The sequence below is a fragment of the Ammospiza caudacuta genome, chromosome 5, assembly GCF_027887145.1.
Source record: "Ammospiza caudacuta isolate bAmmCau1 chromosome 5, bAmmCau1.pri, whole genome shotgun sequence".
Lineage (NCBI taxonomy): Eukaryota > Metazoa > Chordata > Aves > Passeriformes > Passerellidae > Ammospiza > Ammospiza caudacuta.
The window spans coordinates 29,702,730-29,717,100 of NC_080597.1; the positions used below are offsets into that span (position 1 = coordinate 29,702,730).

Sequence of the window (14,371 nt, forward strand, 5' to 3'; positions counted from 1 at the left end):
AGGGGGCGCTGCGGGGCTGGCGGCGATCGCCTCACGGGCTGGCCCGGCTCGGGAGGGACAGGCGGGGACCGTCGCGTCCACCCCCTGGCCCTGCACAGGGGTCACAACACGGGCCCCAGGAGCCCCAGCGGTCACAGCATGTGCCTGACAGCGTCGTCCGAACGCTTCTTGAACTCTGTAAGGCTGGATGCTGTGACCACTTCCCTGGGAGCCTGTTGCTGTGGACGACCACCGTAGGGGTGAAGAAACTTTTTCTAATATCCAATCTAAATCTCCCCTGACACTGCTTCAGGCCATTGTCCTGGGTCTTTGCATTGGTTGCCATAGAGCCCAGCGCCTGCCCATGCACTCTCCCTCACGAGGAGGCTGTGGACTGCGGTGATGCACGGGTACAGCCTGGGGCCCCTCTGAGCACCACAAGGTCTGACAGACCACCATAAAACCCTGCGAAGCAGCACTGTTCCTGTGGCATCCAGATATCCCAGGGATCAGCTGGGCCTGAGGCACCCACAGGCAGTACTGGAGGGATGCTGAGGGGAGGACACTGGCCTTGCCTTGGCGGTGCGGGGGGATCATGAACAGCCTTTAGCTTCTGAGAAGCAGAGCCCTTATTTCCAGGGCTGTGCTGCTCCCTGGCCCTTGCCATGAGCTGTTGCCCCTTTGTTTACTCAAGACTGAAAAAAGACAAAAAAAAAAAAAAAAAAAAGACAGCAAAGGCTTCCGTAAAATTCCACCGCCTCCTTACATTCCAATTTATAATGTGAACTAATACATGGAATCGTAGAATCATTAGATTGAGAAGACTTCTAAGATCATCAAGTCCAACCATTAACCCAACCCCGTCATGTTCAAAACAGCCATGTCCCCACCTGCCACAGCTTTTCAAACACTTCAGGGATGGTAACTCCAACACACACTTGGACATCTTGTTCCACTTCCTGACCACCAACAGTTCAGTAATGTTTCCTAAAATCCAGTGGAAACCACCCCTGGAGCAACTTATCCTACTGCTTGTTACCTGGGAACAGAGACCAACCCCCACCTGGCTACAGCCTCCCTTCAGGGAGCTGTAGAGGGCAATAAGGCTTCCCCTGAGCCTCGTTTCTTCCAGGCTGAACAACCCCAGCTCCCTCAGCTGCTCCTCATAACACTTGGGCTCTGGACACTTCATCAGCTCCTTCTCTGCCCTTCTCTGGACATGCTCCAGCACCTCAATGTCTTTCTTGTAGTGAGGGCCCCAAAACTGAACACAGGATTTGAGCTGTGGCCTCACCAGTAGCAAGTATGAGGGAAAAATGTTAACATAGTTAATACACTTCCATACCCTAAGGACTGCTTGATAACATAGCTAGGGAAGGGAATTTCCCTAACACTGTGTGGCAGTAGCAACTGGCTTTGCACAATGAATTATTCTGTGTGAGGTTTTGCAGCAGCTCCAGCAGGCTTGACCTCCATCCTGCCCCTTCCTGGGTGCCTTCCCCATCACCCCCCAGTCTGGTCAGCCTCTCCCCAGCCCAGTGCTCCCCTGTCTGTGATACAGGCAGGAGGGGGCCTGGGCAGGAGCACTGCAGTAACAGAGATAGACTCAGTTTTTCTCATTCTGAGGTCAAAGCAGAAGGATGACATGCAGTTATGCAAAACCTCAGAGTCTAGTGTACCTCAGTGGCCTGGGGTCCACCTTGCTGCATCTCCTGATCTTTGCCTCAGCCCTGGGTTTGGCTCCACCTTGGTGTGGAAGGGGGTCCCGAACCCATTCTGCTGCCTGCTGGTGCTGGCTGTCCCTGCCCTTTCAACCAGGATACCTCCAAAAGGCAGGAGATGTGCCAGGGGAGAAAGAAGCCTGTAGGAGAATGAAAACACATCTGCCACTCTGCAACAGTCTGGAGAGGGGAGGCAAAGGGGAGCGAGACAGGGTTAAAGAAAGCTGACATCACATGGCCACTGTGGCGTTTTTGATCTTGACAAAGGCAGACGGTTTCCCTCATTGCCAGCATGAGACAAATTACAGGTGAAGCAGAAGAGATTACAAGATATTTCTGGCTGTTTTTGAGTTTAGTGGGGGGTAGGGACGATGAATTCAGGGCAGACGTGTCCTAAAGATGGGAGACAAGCAGATGAAATAAATAACGAGAGCCAGCTCCCAGGCTGGGGGGATGTAGGGAGCAAATAGAACAATGTTCCTTTTGGGCTGCTGAAGGTGTGGAAATATGGTAAAAGCTCTGGCACCCACCTCAAAGGCGTTTGTTGTCTTTCTGCCCCATTACCTATTCTCTGGCCCCACTGAAGGACCTGGGTGGCTTTAGGGTCTTGCTGTGCCCTGCTGCTGCAGGCTTCCGTCTTCTCGCCATGCTGGTGTCTGTTGATATTCAGCAGATCCAGATAAGCTACCACTCACCCACAGTTAGAAAATTATTTTTTGTGGTAGAGGACATTGTAAGGAAGTGGAGACTGGTCAGGCACTGTGCCTGCAGCTCTTGCCTAAGATCTGTAAGTTGGCAAGGAGAAGAGGGGAGAGGGATGAGATATGGTTGGTGTTGGAAACCAGGGTGTATTTTGCATGTCCCTGAGTAATTGTGTCAGGTTGTTTCACCTCTTGCTGCCCCATTTCCAGTTGCAAAGTGGGAGTAATGAGTTGATCTTTGCTTCTGAGTGGTGCAGGAGAGCACAGATGGGTGTCAGTACAGTGGCCCAGAATGTAAGCAGAAGGGACAAGAGCAGGGCATGATATGGACGGAGAGAGCTCCTGATTTTACTCAGTGGGCCATTGTACATTGCTCTGGTAGCACAAACCATTCCACAAATGGGTAGAAGTGTATTGCAGTCAACATGAAGTTGTTCTGACGCTGCCCAAAAAACACAATTGACATCAGCAAGACTTGGCCTGGCCATCATGAGTGCTCCCTTGGAAGGGGGCAGCTGCTCCTGCAGCAGGACTGCACCAGCCAGTACAAAAAATGTTAAAAAGCACACCTTGTCCTCACGCATCCATGGCCAATTTGCTGTATGATTCATGCAGTGGCTGCATCTTGAGATATTTTCTCTCTGATTTCTCCCTTGGCTCTCTCTGAGCAGCCAGAGGAGCAAAGGAGACAGGCTTTGGAGACGGTCTAGAGAGGAGCACTGACCCCAGCATGGTCCCAGCTGTCTCAGTGACAGCTCTCAGCTCCTGACAGCCCATTCAGGAGGAGCTCCATGAGATGTCACCCTCTCATGCATTACTGGCTCCAGGCTGACTTCTCACTGTCCCTCCTGGGAAGCCTGCAAAATAGAGCTCATGTGTATTTGATTGCACTTGTTCTCTCACTAATAGACAAAAATTATATCATTTGCAGCAAGTGCAGATTATTAGAGAAATTAATGACATTTTCACATATGTTGCTGGCAACTTCTGCTTCCTTTGGCAAAGGCTCTTCACAGCTATATTTAGACCCAAAGTAAGTCAGCTTTTTTTGTTCTGCTCTTTAATTTAACTCACTATACACATTTCCTTCATTTTTGATCAGCTCAGCAAAGCTTCTCTAATGGGTTGGGGTTTTTTTTGAAGTTGCAGGAGCACCCAGAAGTTGGGTTAGTCTGCTTTCCCACCAGAGTATCCCCAACTGATGCCCTGCCATGCATCCTGTGTGCCTTCTGCATCCTGCAGCAGCTCCCTCACCTCCTGCAGCTGAGCAGGGAAGCATTTCTGTGACCCTTGCTGAAGTTTTGTCCTCTACTGCAGACCTTGGGGAGGGCAAGTTTGATAAACTCCATCTTCTCCCATGCTTCTACCTACATTGGGAGAGCAATACTGGGAGGTGGGTGTTGCTTTAAAGACTGGCATCGACCTGGGTCTGGTCATCTCAGAAGATGCTGATAAAGGGATAAAAGACACTAAAGAACAGTGGAAAAACTTGTTAAGAAAGACTGCAATAACACTTAACCCGGCCTGGGATTAAGTTGAGCTCAGTACATTGTTTGTGCTGTGATTTATGGATGTGCTACAAGCAGGAAGCATGTGCCTGAGGTTGCCTGACCATCTCCTTTTTTTCTAGCCAAGGTTTTTGTCTTGGTTTTGAGAAGGGTTTCATGATTTCTGCTCTGGCCGGGTGGCCCTCTCACATCAAACCTGACCCCATGTTACCTTTATCCCACAGGTGAATTTGTGGTTGCCCAGAGACATGGAGGGAGTCAGAGGCTTGGTGATAGGCAGGTGTCCTGGGATGAATGGCTTTGAGGGGCTCAGTGTGTGCACAGACACTCAGAGGCTTCCTGCTAGCCAGGTGAAGGGGGCTGGAAGGCCCCAAGGCAGCAGGCAGAATGATATGCACAAGCTTATGCCTGGAAGGCCTGAGTGGCACAGAGCAGCCTCCTCTGAGGTGGAAGCTGAACTGCAGCTGAAGTGTTTCCATGCAGATTGAGCTGCACTGGCACATCAATGCCTGGAGCTGTCTTGCAGCTTTAGCTCTTGTTGGAAACCAAAGGCTGTGACAGCACCTGAGAGCCCAGTCACAGGCAGCAAGCAGCTGCATCAGAGGCACGGGGTCTTCAAGCGTGTCCCAGCTCCAGCAGCACAAAGCCCCGTGGTTTTTTCTTGCTGTGTCCAAGGGTCAGACTCATCTGGGGGGATTCCTGCTTGAAGCAAGAGAGGCTGCCACATCGTTACCTTGCCCACTGCTGTGGTGGTGGCTGCAGAATGACGTGATCACCATTCCTTGTCACATCCTCCCAGTGTTTGCGTGGCAGGGAAGTGAGCCAGAGGAAAAAATGACCTCGTGAGTCAAAACTATTGCTGTTCTGGGGTTTTGGCTGCATGACCAGCATGCTGGCATCAAGCCTGAGCTTAAATCTGGGAATGAGTTGAAGACTGGCAGATACACACTGGCTCTGATGTGCCTCTGAGGTGACCTAGAGCAGAGACTCGGGACAGTTGGCCAGGGAAAATGGGAGGACCTCACACGTTGTGGCATGAATATACCTGGCCTGGCAGTTACATCAAGAAGAAGTGAGGCTCAGGAGGACCTAAAGAGGATGAAGAGGAAATCACAGAGCATACCAGTCAGCTCCCCCGGCTCCATCACAGCCTTGTCTCTGCACTGGTGGATGAAACCCTGGCACAGACCAGGTGACAGAACCTTGTCATGCATTACCCTTGGAGCTGGCAGGTGTGCATGGGCTCTGTCACCATCCACAGCTTGGCTTGGAGAGAGGATGAACTCCTTTGTGCCTGAAACACAACCTACTGGGAACTGAGACCTCAAATCTCACAGCTCCTGGAGTGTAGCAGACACAAATTCGGGCCTCATACATTTCAGTGGGTACTATTAATCCTGAAAACCTTTACAATAACCCACTCTGGCACATCTGCAGGGCTGTAAGTGTCAAAAACTAAGTGGGTGGAGCTGGACAGCACAGGCAGGAGAGCAGGCAGTTCTTCGGGCTGCAGCCAGTTGTTTGATTGATTTTGCTAAAACTCTTTTGTGTTAAACTATTTCTGGGTCATGGTGAAAAAATCTCTTTGTAAACAAAAAACAAACCAAACAACAAAATTACCTCAATATGAAAAAACCAAACCCCTTTGCATGTTCCTATTTTTGTGCTGCTGAAAAGCTGAAAATGTTTTAACAAAACATCTCTTGTCAGCAGCAGCAATGACAGAACTAGGTATGGATTCAGGAAAACGGTATTTCACTGAAAGCAAGAACAGTACTTCAGACAGCGTTGTTTTTCTGTTTCCTGATGGAAGATTCTTTTGGTCAAAGTGTTGATTGGATTAATTTTACATAAAAGCCCTGAAGGGAATACTAACCCCCATTTGCCTCTAACCTCCCTCTCTCTCTCTCTGCTTCCTATCCACTGATGAAAAACCACCAGTCCCCAGTCCTTGGGCTGCACACGCTGGTAAATCTGTGGAGCCTGAGCACTCTGTCCATCTCCATCAGCTCTAGCTCACACACGTGTGCCCCAGAATTCCTCCTCCTCCGGGGCTGCAGCCGGGCTGCGGATGATGCGGGAGGAGGGAGAGCATCCCGCGGGCAGCTCCCTCGTGGCTCTGACCCGGGTACCATGTGCGGGGGAACTGGGGATGCTCGTTGCCATAGCGACCTCTGCTAAAACGCTCCCCCCTCCCCGCGCCGGGACGCAGTCCGCTGCAGCCGTTCTTGCGTGCGTGGGGGAAGGCCGGCGGGGGGTGCCCCGGGGAGGCTGGAGCGGGGCTGACACTGCCGGGGAGGCGGTGGGGGAAGCCCGCTGGGCAATGAGGCCACGCTGCTGGCTGCCTGTCCTTCCCTCGCCCGCCGCGGCTGCTCCCGCCATCCCTCCCTCCCTGCCTGCCTCCCGCCCAGCCGCGCCTGTCGCCTCCCGCTGTCGCCCAGCTCTCCCGGCGCGGGGTGCCTTTTCCCTGGCACTGCCTGGCCGGGAAAGGAGCCTGACTCATCCCGGCTGGCACCCGGCAGATGCCGGAGGGAGCAGTCCCATCCCGCCGCCCTGCACCCGTGGAGGAAGGTAGGTGACAGGTGTCAGGGCACGGAGCGGTGCGTGCTGGGGATGCCGTGCGTGGCAGCGAGGTCATGTCTGGGTCCCAGCCATTGGCAGCTGGGCCCCGGGGCGCCAGTTCTGGGGGAATCTCCTGCGGTCGAGGTGACCCCACGGCTTGTAATGCTGCAAAATGAATTGCGCTCCCAGCCATGCGCACGGGAGGGTTCTGTACCCAAATTCTCCTGTGGGCTGCTCCCAGCCTCCCCCAGGCAGTTTGTGCCCTGCCACTAACAACGTGGCCCCCGGGGCTCCTGTCACAGTGTGCCCACAGCACCTCGGGGGCGGTGGGAGGCGGCATAGGGGATCCACGGGTGACATTGAAGGCAAGAAGCGGGAGTGAGGTGTAGCGCAGGTTTAAAAGGGTCAGACAGCTTGTCTATATAAGACATGGGTTTGGATGGAGGACCAAGGACTCTTTTGTGTCTTTGGGGGGACATGGATGTCCCACTGCAAAATGAGGTACTGAAGATCAAGTGGTCTGGCAAGGTTAAGGCACATTTAATATCCGCAGAACTGCTCCAGAAAGCTGACATCTTTAAATGAAACTCTCTCTTTTCAGTATTTGCAGCCAAAATCTGCTCACCTGCCTGACAAAAGCCGGCTCTGACACCTCATCCAGCACTCGGCATGGCCATGATGAGGACCCTTCATTGAGGGGGTGGGGATGGTGAGCAGCGTGAGGACACAGCAGGACAGGGCTGCATAGCAAGTAGGATGAAGAATAGGTGGCTGGCGAGGAGCTAGGAAATGCTGGCTCTACTAGTGATGGAGGAAGGATGAATTGGGAAGTGTGTAGGGCTGCTTTTTATTGCAGTGCTTTTTTGGATGGCAGCTTCACTCGCACATTTGGAAAGTGGATGATCAGGGAAGCGAATGAGGTTATTGGCTTTCCTCCCATCAGCCCAGGAGATCCAAGCTGAACTCACCTTCACAGTGTCCCTAATCCTGCCCATTGCTGTTGCCAGCCAGGGACAGATAGCAGCTGCTGAGACACCTGAAAAAGGGGGGTGCAGCAGCAGCCTGAGATCTCCAGGATGTCTGCAGATGTAACTGGGGGGTACAGGGGGTGCAAAGGAGCTACTTTTGCAGAGCGTGTAAGAAAGCTGTGCTGAGGGGTTTCTGGCCCAGAGTTCAGTCCCAGCTGCTGAGGGGAGAGGTTTGTGGAAGGAGTTTGTGCCTAATTCCTTACATGGTCCCCTTAGGTGCGTTAATGGAGGCCCCTCAGCTCCTCACAACACCTCTGTGATGTTGTTGGAAGTTATGGTGGGAGCTTTCCTCAGCAGTTGTTCACCTTAGGAAGGCACAGGCAGCCATGAAGAGGCAGCAGCAGTGCCCAGATCAGATCCATGCCAATAAGTGGGAGGAAATCAGGCATTTTCTGCAGTTTCTTCTTGTGGTAATAAGAACTGCAGCTTGTTTCAGATCTTACCCTTTGACAAAAAAGTTACTGTTACAGGTCCTCCTGGGACAAGAGGTGTCCAGAAGATAAATGCTGCTGGGCACATTGGAAACAACGGATGGCTGTGGTATTAAAAAAAAAACAAAAGAAAAAAGCCCAGCCCCTGGTGTGAAAAAGGCACCAACCTTATAGGCCAGGAGCAGGGAGGAGGATGGAAATGCTCAGAGTTCTCTCCAGCCTCCTTTTAACCAGCCCTGTGCAAGGAATTTGGGGATAGTTTGTTACTGCAGAGGGATGACTTGGGCCATGGTCAGACATGACAGCTTTCATCTGTCTGGAAAACCAGGAGTTTGATGTGGGTGCACTTCAGTGTGTCCCCACAGAAGTCAATGGGCATTTCATCATTCCCACCAAGGGGTGAGGGTTACAGAAAGTCCCCTTTCAGGACTGCATTTTTGTGCCTGAGTCTGGCATCGCTGTGCTCTCCCAAGCGCGAGGGTGCCAGGTTTAATCCATCAAAGCCTTTAACAAGCAGCACATTCGCAGTGAAAACCCAGAAGATCTGGTGCCTGGTGAAGTTGTAGCTGTGCTTTTTGTGTGGGATGCTTTTTGATCCCCTTTTCTGTCCCTGCATGATCCGCACCTTGCCTGTCATTTTGGTGCAGAGCAAGCAGCAGAGCTGAACAAGCTGAGTACCTTTGCAGGTTGCAATGTGGGTGGCTGTCTCCCTCCCAAAGGATGGGGATAAGGGATGGGATCAAATATGATGCCATTACAGATTTAAATGGCCCTAAGTTAGGGTGCATGCCCTAAGCATGGCATCAGCAGGGCTGTAATGGTGGGCAGAGAATGTGCCAGGGCACCAGCAGGTTATGGGGCTGAATCCCTGTTTGTTCACCCCTCCAGAAACATTCAGCCCTGACCTCTGGACAAGGAGATGATTACTCCTTCCTGCTCTCCCATGTTTAGTGCTGGCCCAGCAGCAATCACACAGTGTGGTGTTGTTTTGTGCTCCCCAGGGCAACGCTGCTCCGGACACACCTCGCACCCGGCTGGCCAGGGGCTCTTGGCAAGGCAGATCGGCTGCTCCCGGTGAGTGCCCCCACTGCACAGTGGCTGATGTGGTGGAGGGATCTCAGACCTGCTCACAGACTGGTGCTGAACCAAGGACCCTGAGCCCTGGCAAAGCAGGACCTGAAATAGAGGTGCAGTAAGGGAGGGCTCAATCCTGAGCCAGACCAGCTCAGACTGGGAATTCAAAAGGGTGATGGATGTCAGGGGAAGCAGATTTTTTCCCTCAAGCAGGAGGTGAGAAGCAGCTGTATTTACCCACTGCCTACTTTTAATCACTGGCAGCCGGGCTCGGGGCAAGCAAGCTCAACCCTCTCTGTGGGGAGGGAGTGGGATTGACACTCTGTGGAGGGCTCCCAGCAATGACCCCAAAAGCATTGACCTCTCCCAGTGGATGAGGTGTCTTCATGTGCAACCAAGCATAAGCCAGGTGCAGCAGGGCTGTGAGGAGGGACTGGGCACTGCTGATGAGGCAGATGTCTTATGATCAGTCTTGGTGGAGGAGGTGGTTTTTGGTGGTGAAGGTGTGTTTTAGGTGCTCCCTCTGCATGAGCTTTCTCTCCTTTTCTCTGGCAGCCATGCCCCACTTCTTGGATTGGTTTGTGCCCGTGTATCTGATGATCTCCATTCTCATCCTGGTGGGCTTTGGAGCTTGCATTTACTACTTTGAACCAGGACTCCAGGAAGCCCATAAGTGGCGAACACAGAGGCCAATCATGGAGCGAGACCTTCGGAAGACGCTGATGATTCGGGACAACCTGGCCTTTGGGGTGCCTGAGGTCTGACAAGCTGCCCATTGCAGCCAGAGGAATCTCTCCTGGGTGGGCAGCAGACCACAAGCCTCACTAGGGATGGCAGTCCTGCCTTGGTAAAAGTGGGGCTGGTCTTCACTTTGCTCTCTGCTGATCTGGGTCTCGTACTCCTCACTCACCATTCTGCCCCTTTGCTTCTTAGTCAAGATTTGTTTGGCTGGGCTTCCCATGTGCTCACAGCTCTTCAGCCAGCCAAGGACTTTGCTCCTTCCTGTGGCCAAGACTGACTAACCACTCAAATGAAATATCCCTTGTTAATCACTTGAGTTTGAGCTGCCTGGCACCTTGACAGGATCTTCAGTAGGAAAGGTACCAAGTTTTGCAAAGGGATACAGAACCTTGTACTCCCGTTCCCTAGGTTAAATCTAACACAGTCTGTCTAAGTCCAAGGGGGTTTTTGGGAAAAATAAATGGGGTTTCCATACAAATAGTTGCTTCAGCTGAGCTCTTCCCAGCACCCACTCTTGATGCTAAGAGGTGAGCTTGCTGAAGCTCTGTGCAGAGGGACCTAGGGCTCAGTGAGCCTCAGAGACTGAACGTCTTTATCGTTGCTAAATGCACACCCCTTCTGTGTCTGTTTGGGAGATGGAGAACATCCATCCCTACATCCATTCCAGACGCACCACACTGAAATTAAAGGTCTTTATTAAAGAGGTTGGTTTAAGTCCTGTGTCAAGCTAGAACATTCTGCAGCTCTGCATGCATGGGTGCTGCCAGACTTACCACATCAGCCACTCCTGATCTGCCTGACCTCCTGCTCCTCTGTCATGGAGGGAGATGGGATAGTCTGTGAAGCTACTTGCACTTGTTCACTGCACTGCAGAGCCCTTGGACAGGCTCTTTTTCTCAACTGTTTCCCAATGAGAGCTGTGAAGCATCCCTCAGCCCTTTTCCCCCCTGCAAAGCATCCCTCAGCCCTTTTCCCCCCTGCATGTCTCTGAGAAGGAACATTGAGCCTGCCAGATAAACCACCTTTGCTTTCTGGACCCAAGCCGTATAATGTGGGTCTGGCACAAAATCCCATGTTTATAGGCTTCCTGCACTGTCATGGGGATGACCAGCCACCAAAGTGCTGTATGAAGCTGTGACACTGGGCTGAGAGGGATATCCCCATCCTCTCTCTCCCTGACAGCCCAGTGCAATGCCCAGTGTGTACAGGAAGGCCTGAGAGAGCAAGGAGCCTGTGGCAGGAGGTTGTGTCTCCTCTCCTCCCACCCCAACATCCACCCTTTGCACGCATGTAGGTGCAATGGTGCAACCTGTGAATGCTCTGGACACAGAGGGATCCTGTGTGCCCCTCTCCTGCATTTCCCAGGTATGTTAGCTGGTGCCACCATCCTATGTGCACGTCTGTGCATCCTGTGCCATCACCTGGGCCAGCCAGGATATTGGCAAACACATCTCCAGCGTCCTTCCATTGTTATGGCTCTGTGCTCCAGTCCCCAATGGCTCCTTTCAGCAGCAGGGCTCCTCAGGCCAGCTGTGAAAATCTGCCACAGCTCCTGGCTTGTGTCACTCAGCCTCACCTGTGAACCTGGGAGCAGGAAGTTTTCTCCTCCATCCCCAAAGAAAGAAGGAGAGTTCACTGGGCTGCTGTGAGTGGTTTATGCAGGGAAATGCAGTGAGTGGGATTACCCCATGCCCAAAGTTTTGCTTGCCCTGGCAAGGAAAAGCTCAAAGCACAGGTGCAGCCTGAAAGTTGGTAATTCTCTGGGGATCCAAGTTAATTTTTAGCTCTAAGGAATGGATCAGGACATCCTGCAAATGTCCTGGGTATTCCTGGGACATTTCATCTGCCAGACTGCAATTGCATTACCATTCTTTTCTACACCAAAACTAGGCACATTGGCAGGAGCTTTCTGGCTCTGTTTCAGACAGAGGACAAGTCAAGAGTCCTTTGGTTCAGCCAAGTGACAGAGACTGTGATGCAAGTACCCTAACGGGGGAGTCTCACTCAGCAGGGAAATGCAGTGAATAGGATTACTGCTGTGCCCAAAATTGTACTTGCCCTGGCAAGCAAATACTCAAAAGAGCAGGTGTAGTCTGAAACAGATACATTTTCATGACTTGGGACTGTAAATGGAAATGACAAGGGGCTGGGTTGCATGGCATGATGTGCCACCCTCAGCTGCATGGCTCACATTCCCTGCCCTCTGGCACATCACAGCCATATCTCCAAACACCGGCTTGGAAACCTGCTTCCTCTCCTCAACTCCCTGATGGGTGGGACTGCTCTGTAAACAAACACAACTGAGCTGTGGGGTAGCATAAAAACATCTCCACTGGAGCTGAGGGGCTTGGAGCAGTCAGGAAGAAGTCAAACTGGAGGAAGGGGAGCCTGCACTCACAGGGGTCCCAGAGCTCTCCCCTGCTCTGTGTTCTCCTCTGCATGCTGCTGTAATTGTGTTGAGCTCCACTGCCCATGACTCAATGCAGAAACTGAGCAAAAGAAGACAGCAACTGGGTGAGGGCTGGATTAGAGAAAAACTAATTGTTCATCTCCTCTGGCTTACTTTTTGTGCTGTTTAGCCCTGACACAATCAGCATTAAGCCAGGTATTTTCCATGGCTACGAAGGACTATTTTTTCAGCAGTGTCAAAGGCTTCCGCAGTGGAAGTGTGTGACAAACTGCTTGGTTGATGCTTTGTTTTCCTGTTGTTCCTCCTGGGAGCTGCCTCCCTCCAGCTCTGGGCAGGCAGCAAGGAGCAGTCTGCAGTGAGGTTTCCTTTACAACAGGGTAGGTCTCCATCCACCTGGCTCCTGTGCCAGCTACACTGCTGGGCTATCCTGGAATAATTAAAAGCAAATGCTGCCTGAAAACTGAGATTGTTTTTCCTCTGTGGATCTGTGCAGCCAGAAAGACCTCAGGGAGAAAGAAATAGTCACAGATACTGAATTAAACTGCATAAAGAATCGGAGAAGATACTTATTGCTGGAAATACTACACAGTATCAGGTTAGTTTTTTTCATGTTTTCTGTCTCTTTGCCCTTAAAGAAGCAGAGAACTCACACTGTCCTGAGCTCTGCCTTCCACCAGCATTCCGAATTACTTGATGTGGGTCATTGGATGGTGTTCCTCTTCTACTTCCTCAGCCTTGGTCACCCGAGATCATGCAATCATTGTCCCTGCCACACTGTAGGTGCTGTGGGTGCCTGTCTCTCTTTTTTTGCTCCCACTTGCCCACCAAACCATTCATATTCTCATCCCATCCCACCAAAACACCTTTCTCCTTTCCTCCTTGTTTATTGTGTTGCCCTTCAAAGCCTCTTACAGTGAGGAAGGTGTAAAATAGCAAGCTGAATCCCTCTTGACCCTGAAAATGCCACAAAGCTGGCAAAATTAAGAAACAATCATAATAATTATGATAATGAAGAAGCAAAAGAAAATCAGAATAAGGGAATGAAGCAACAACTTGGACAAACATCCAAAAAGTGACCACTGAACTTGTGCAGTGGGATATAAATTGTTGCACTGGAATATGCCATTTGAGGGGGAAAAACTAAGAGAAGAAGGGAAAACATTTCAAAAATTCAAATATTTTTAATTTTTTTTTTAATCACACCCAGTGTCCTTGGAAGCAGACAACACAGGCCTGACCTGACCTCTGCATCACTCCTGCACCTCCTGCCACGGGAGCAGGGCAGGGGGTTCGTGTTGTGGAGCTGCCCGTGCTGTGGGGCTGCTGGTGGCGGAGGTCAGGAAGGTGCTGGGCCGGGGCAGGAGTGGCCATGGCGCCCAGCGTGGGAGCGAGCCATGCCGGCCACAAGAGCCCCATTGTCCCGCTGGAGGCGGGCTGGCCGGACAGGGCTGGAGGTGGGGGCTCAAGCATGTGGGTGACAGCAGCCCCAGGGAGCTCTGCACCCCGCGACACCACAGCCCTGACAGCAGGGACGGCCTGGGCCCAGCCCTCGCACCTCCGCTTCCAGCCCGCAGCCGACCATGGACGAGGAGATCGCCCTCCCTCGCAGCTGCCTGTCCGCCCCCGGCAGCCCCAGCGGCCCCAGCCGCATCCCGGGCCCCTCACGGCGGCGGGACGGGCCCCTGGCCGTGTCTGCTCCCACGAAGCGGAGCTGCCTCTCGGTCACGCTGCGCCGGGCGGCCGGGCCCGGGGGTCTGCCCTGGGAGCGGCTGCGGGGCCCGGCCCCGGTCACCCCGATCCCCCCGCGGCCCCGGCCCGTGGCGACCGAGGGGCCCCAGCCACACCGCAGCTCTGACGGGACCGAGGCCACCTCGGTGGCGAAGATGGGGCTGTCCTACGCCCCACCACGCTCCGGTGGGTCTCCGCTGACGGGCAGAGGGAGGGAGGGAGGCACCAAGGGGTCCCTTGGCGATGACATGAGCCCAGCATGGGGCAGGACCCTTCAGGGTGATGAGAGGGAGGACGGGGGCTTCCTTCCCTTGGAGTGATTTCCTCTTAACCCACGAAGGAATCAGGGGTGGGCAGCAGCTGGTGCGGGGACAGCCCGTGTGCTTTTGAGCCTGGCACCCAGCAGGAAGATAGCCAACACGATGGTCACTGTGTCAGATTTTCTGGGTGCTGGAATACCTGCCTGCCTGTCTGTCTGTCTGTCTGTC

General features: G+C 52.8%; 1 protein-coding gene across 1 annotated transcript; it reads left to right on the plus strand.

The window, feature by feature from the left end:
• Window positions 1-6,352: 6,352 nt before the first annotated feature.
• Window positions 6,353-10,872, plus strand: SMIM45 (small integral membrane protein 45). Its single transcript, XM_058805904.1, has 3 exons — window positions 6,353-6,480; window positions 8,932-9,004; window positions 9,560-10,872. The coding sequence occupies exon 3, from the start codon at window positions 9,562-9,564 to the stop codon at window positions 9,766-9,768; it is 207 nt and encodes a 68-aa protein (XP_058661887.1). The 5' UTR covers window positions 6,353-6,480; window positions 8,932-9,004; window positions 9,560-9,561; the 3' UTR covers window positions 9,769-10,872.
• The last annotated feature ends 3,499 nt before the right edge of the window (window positions 10,873-14,371 follow it).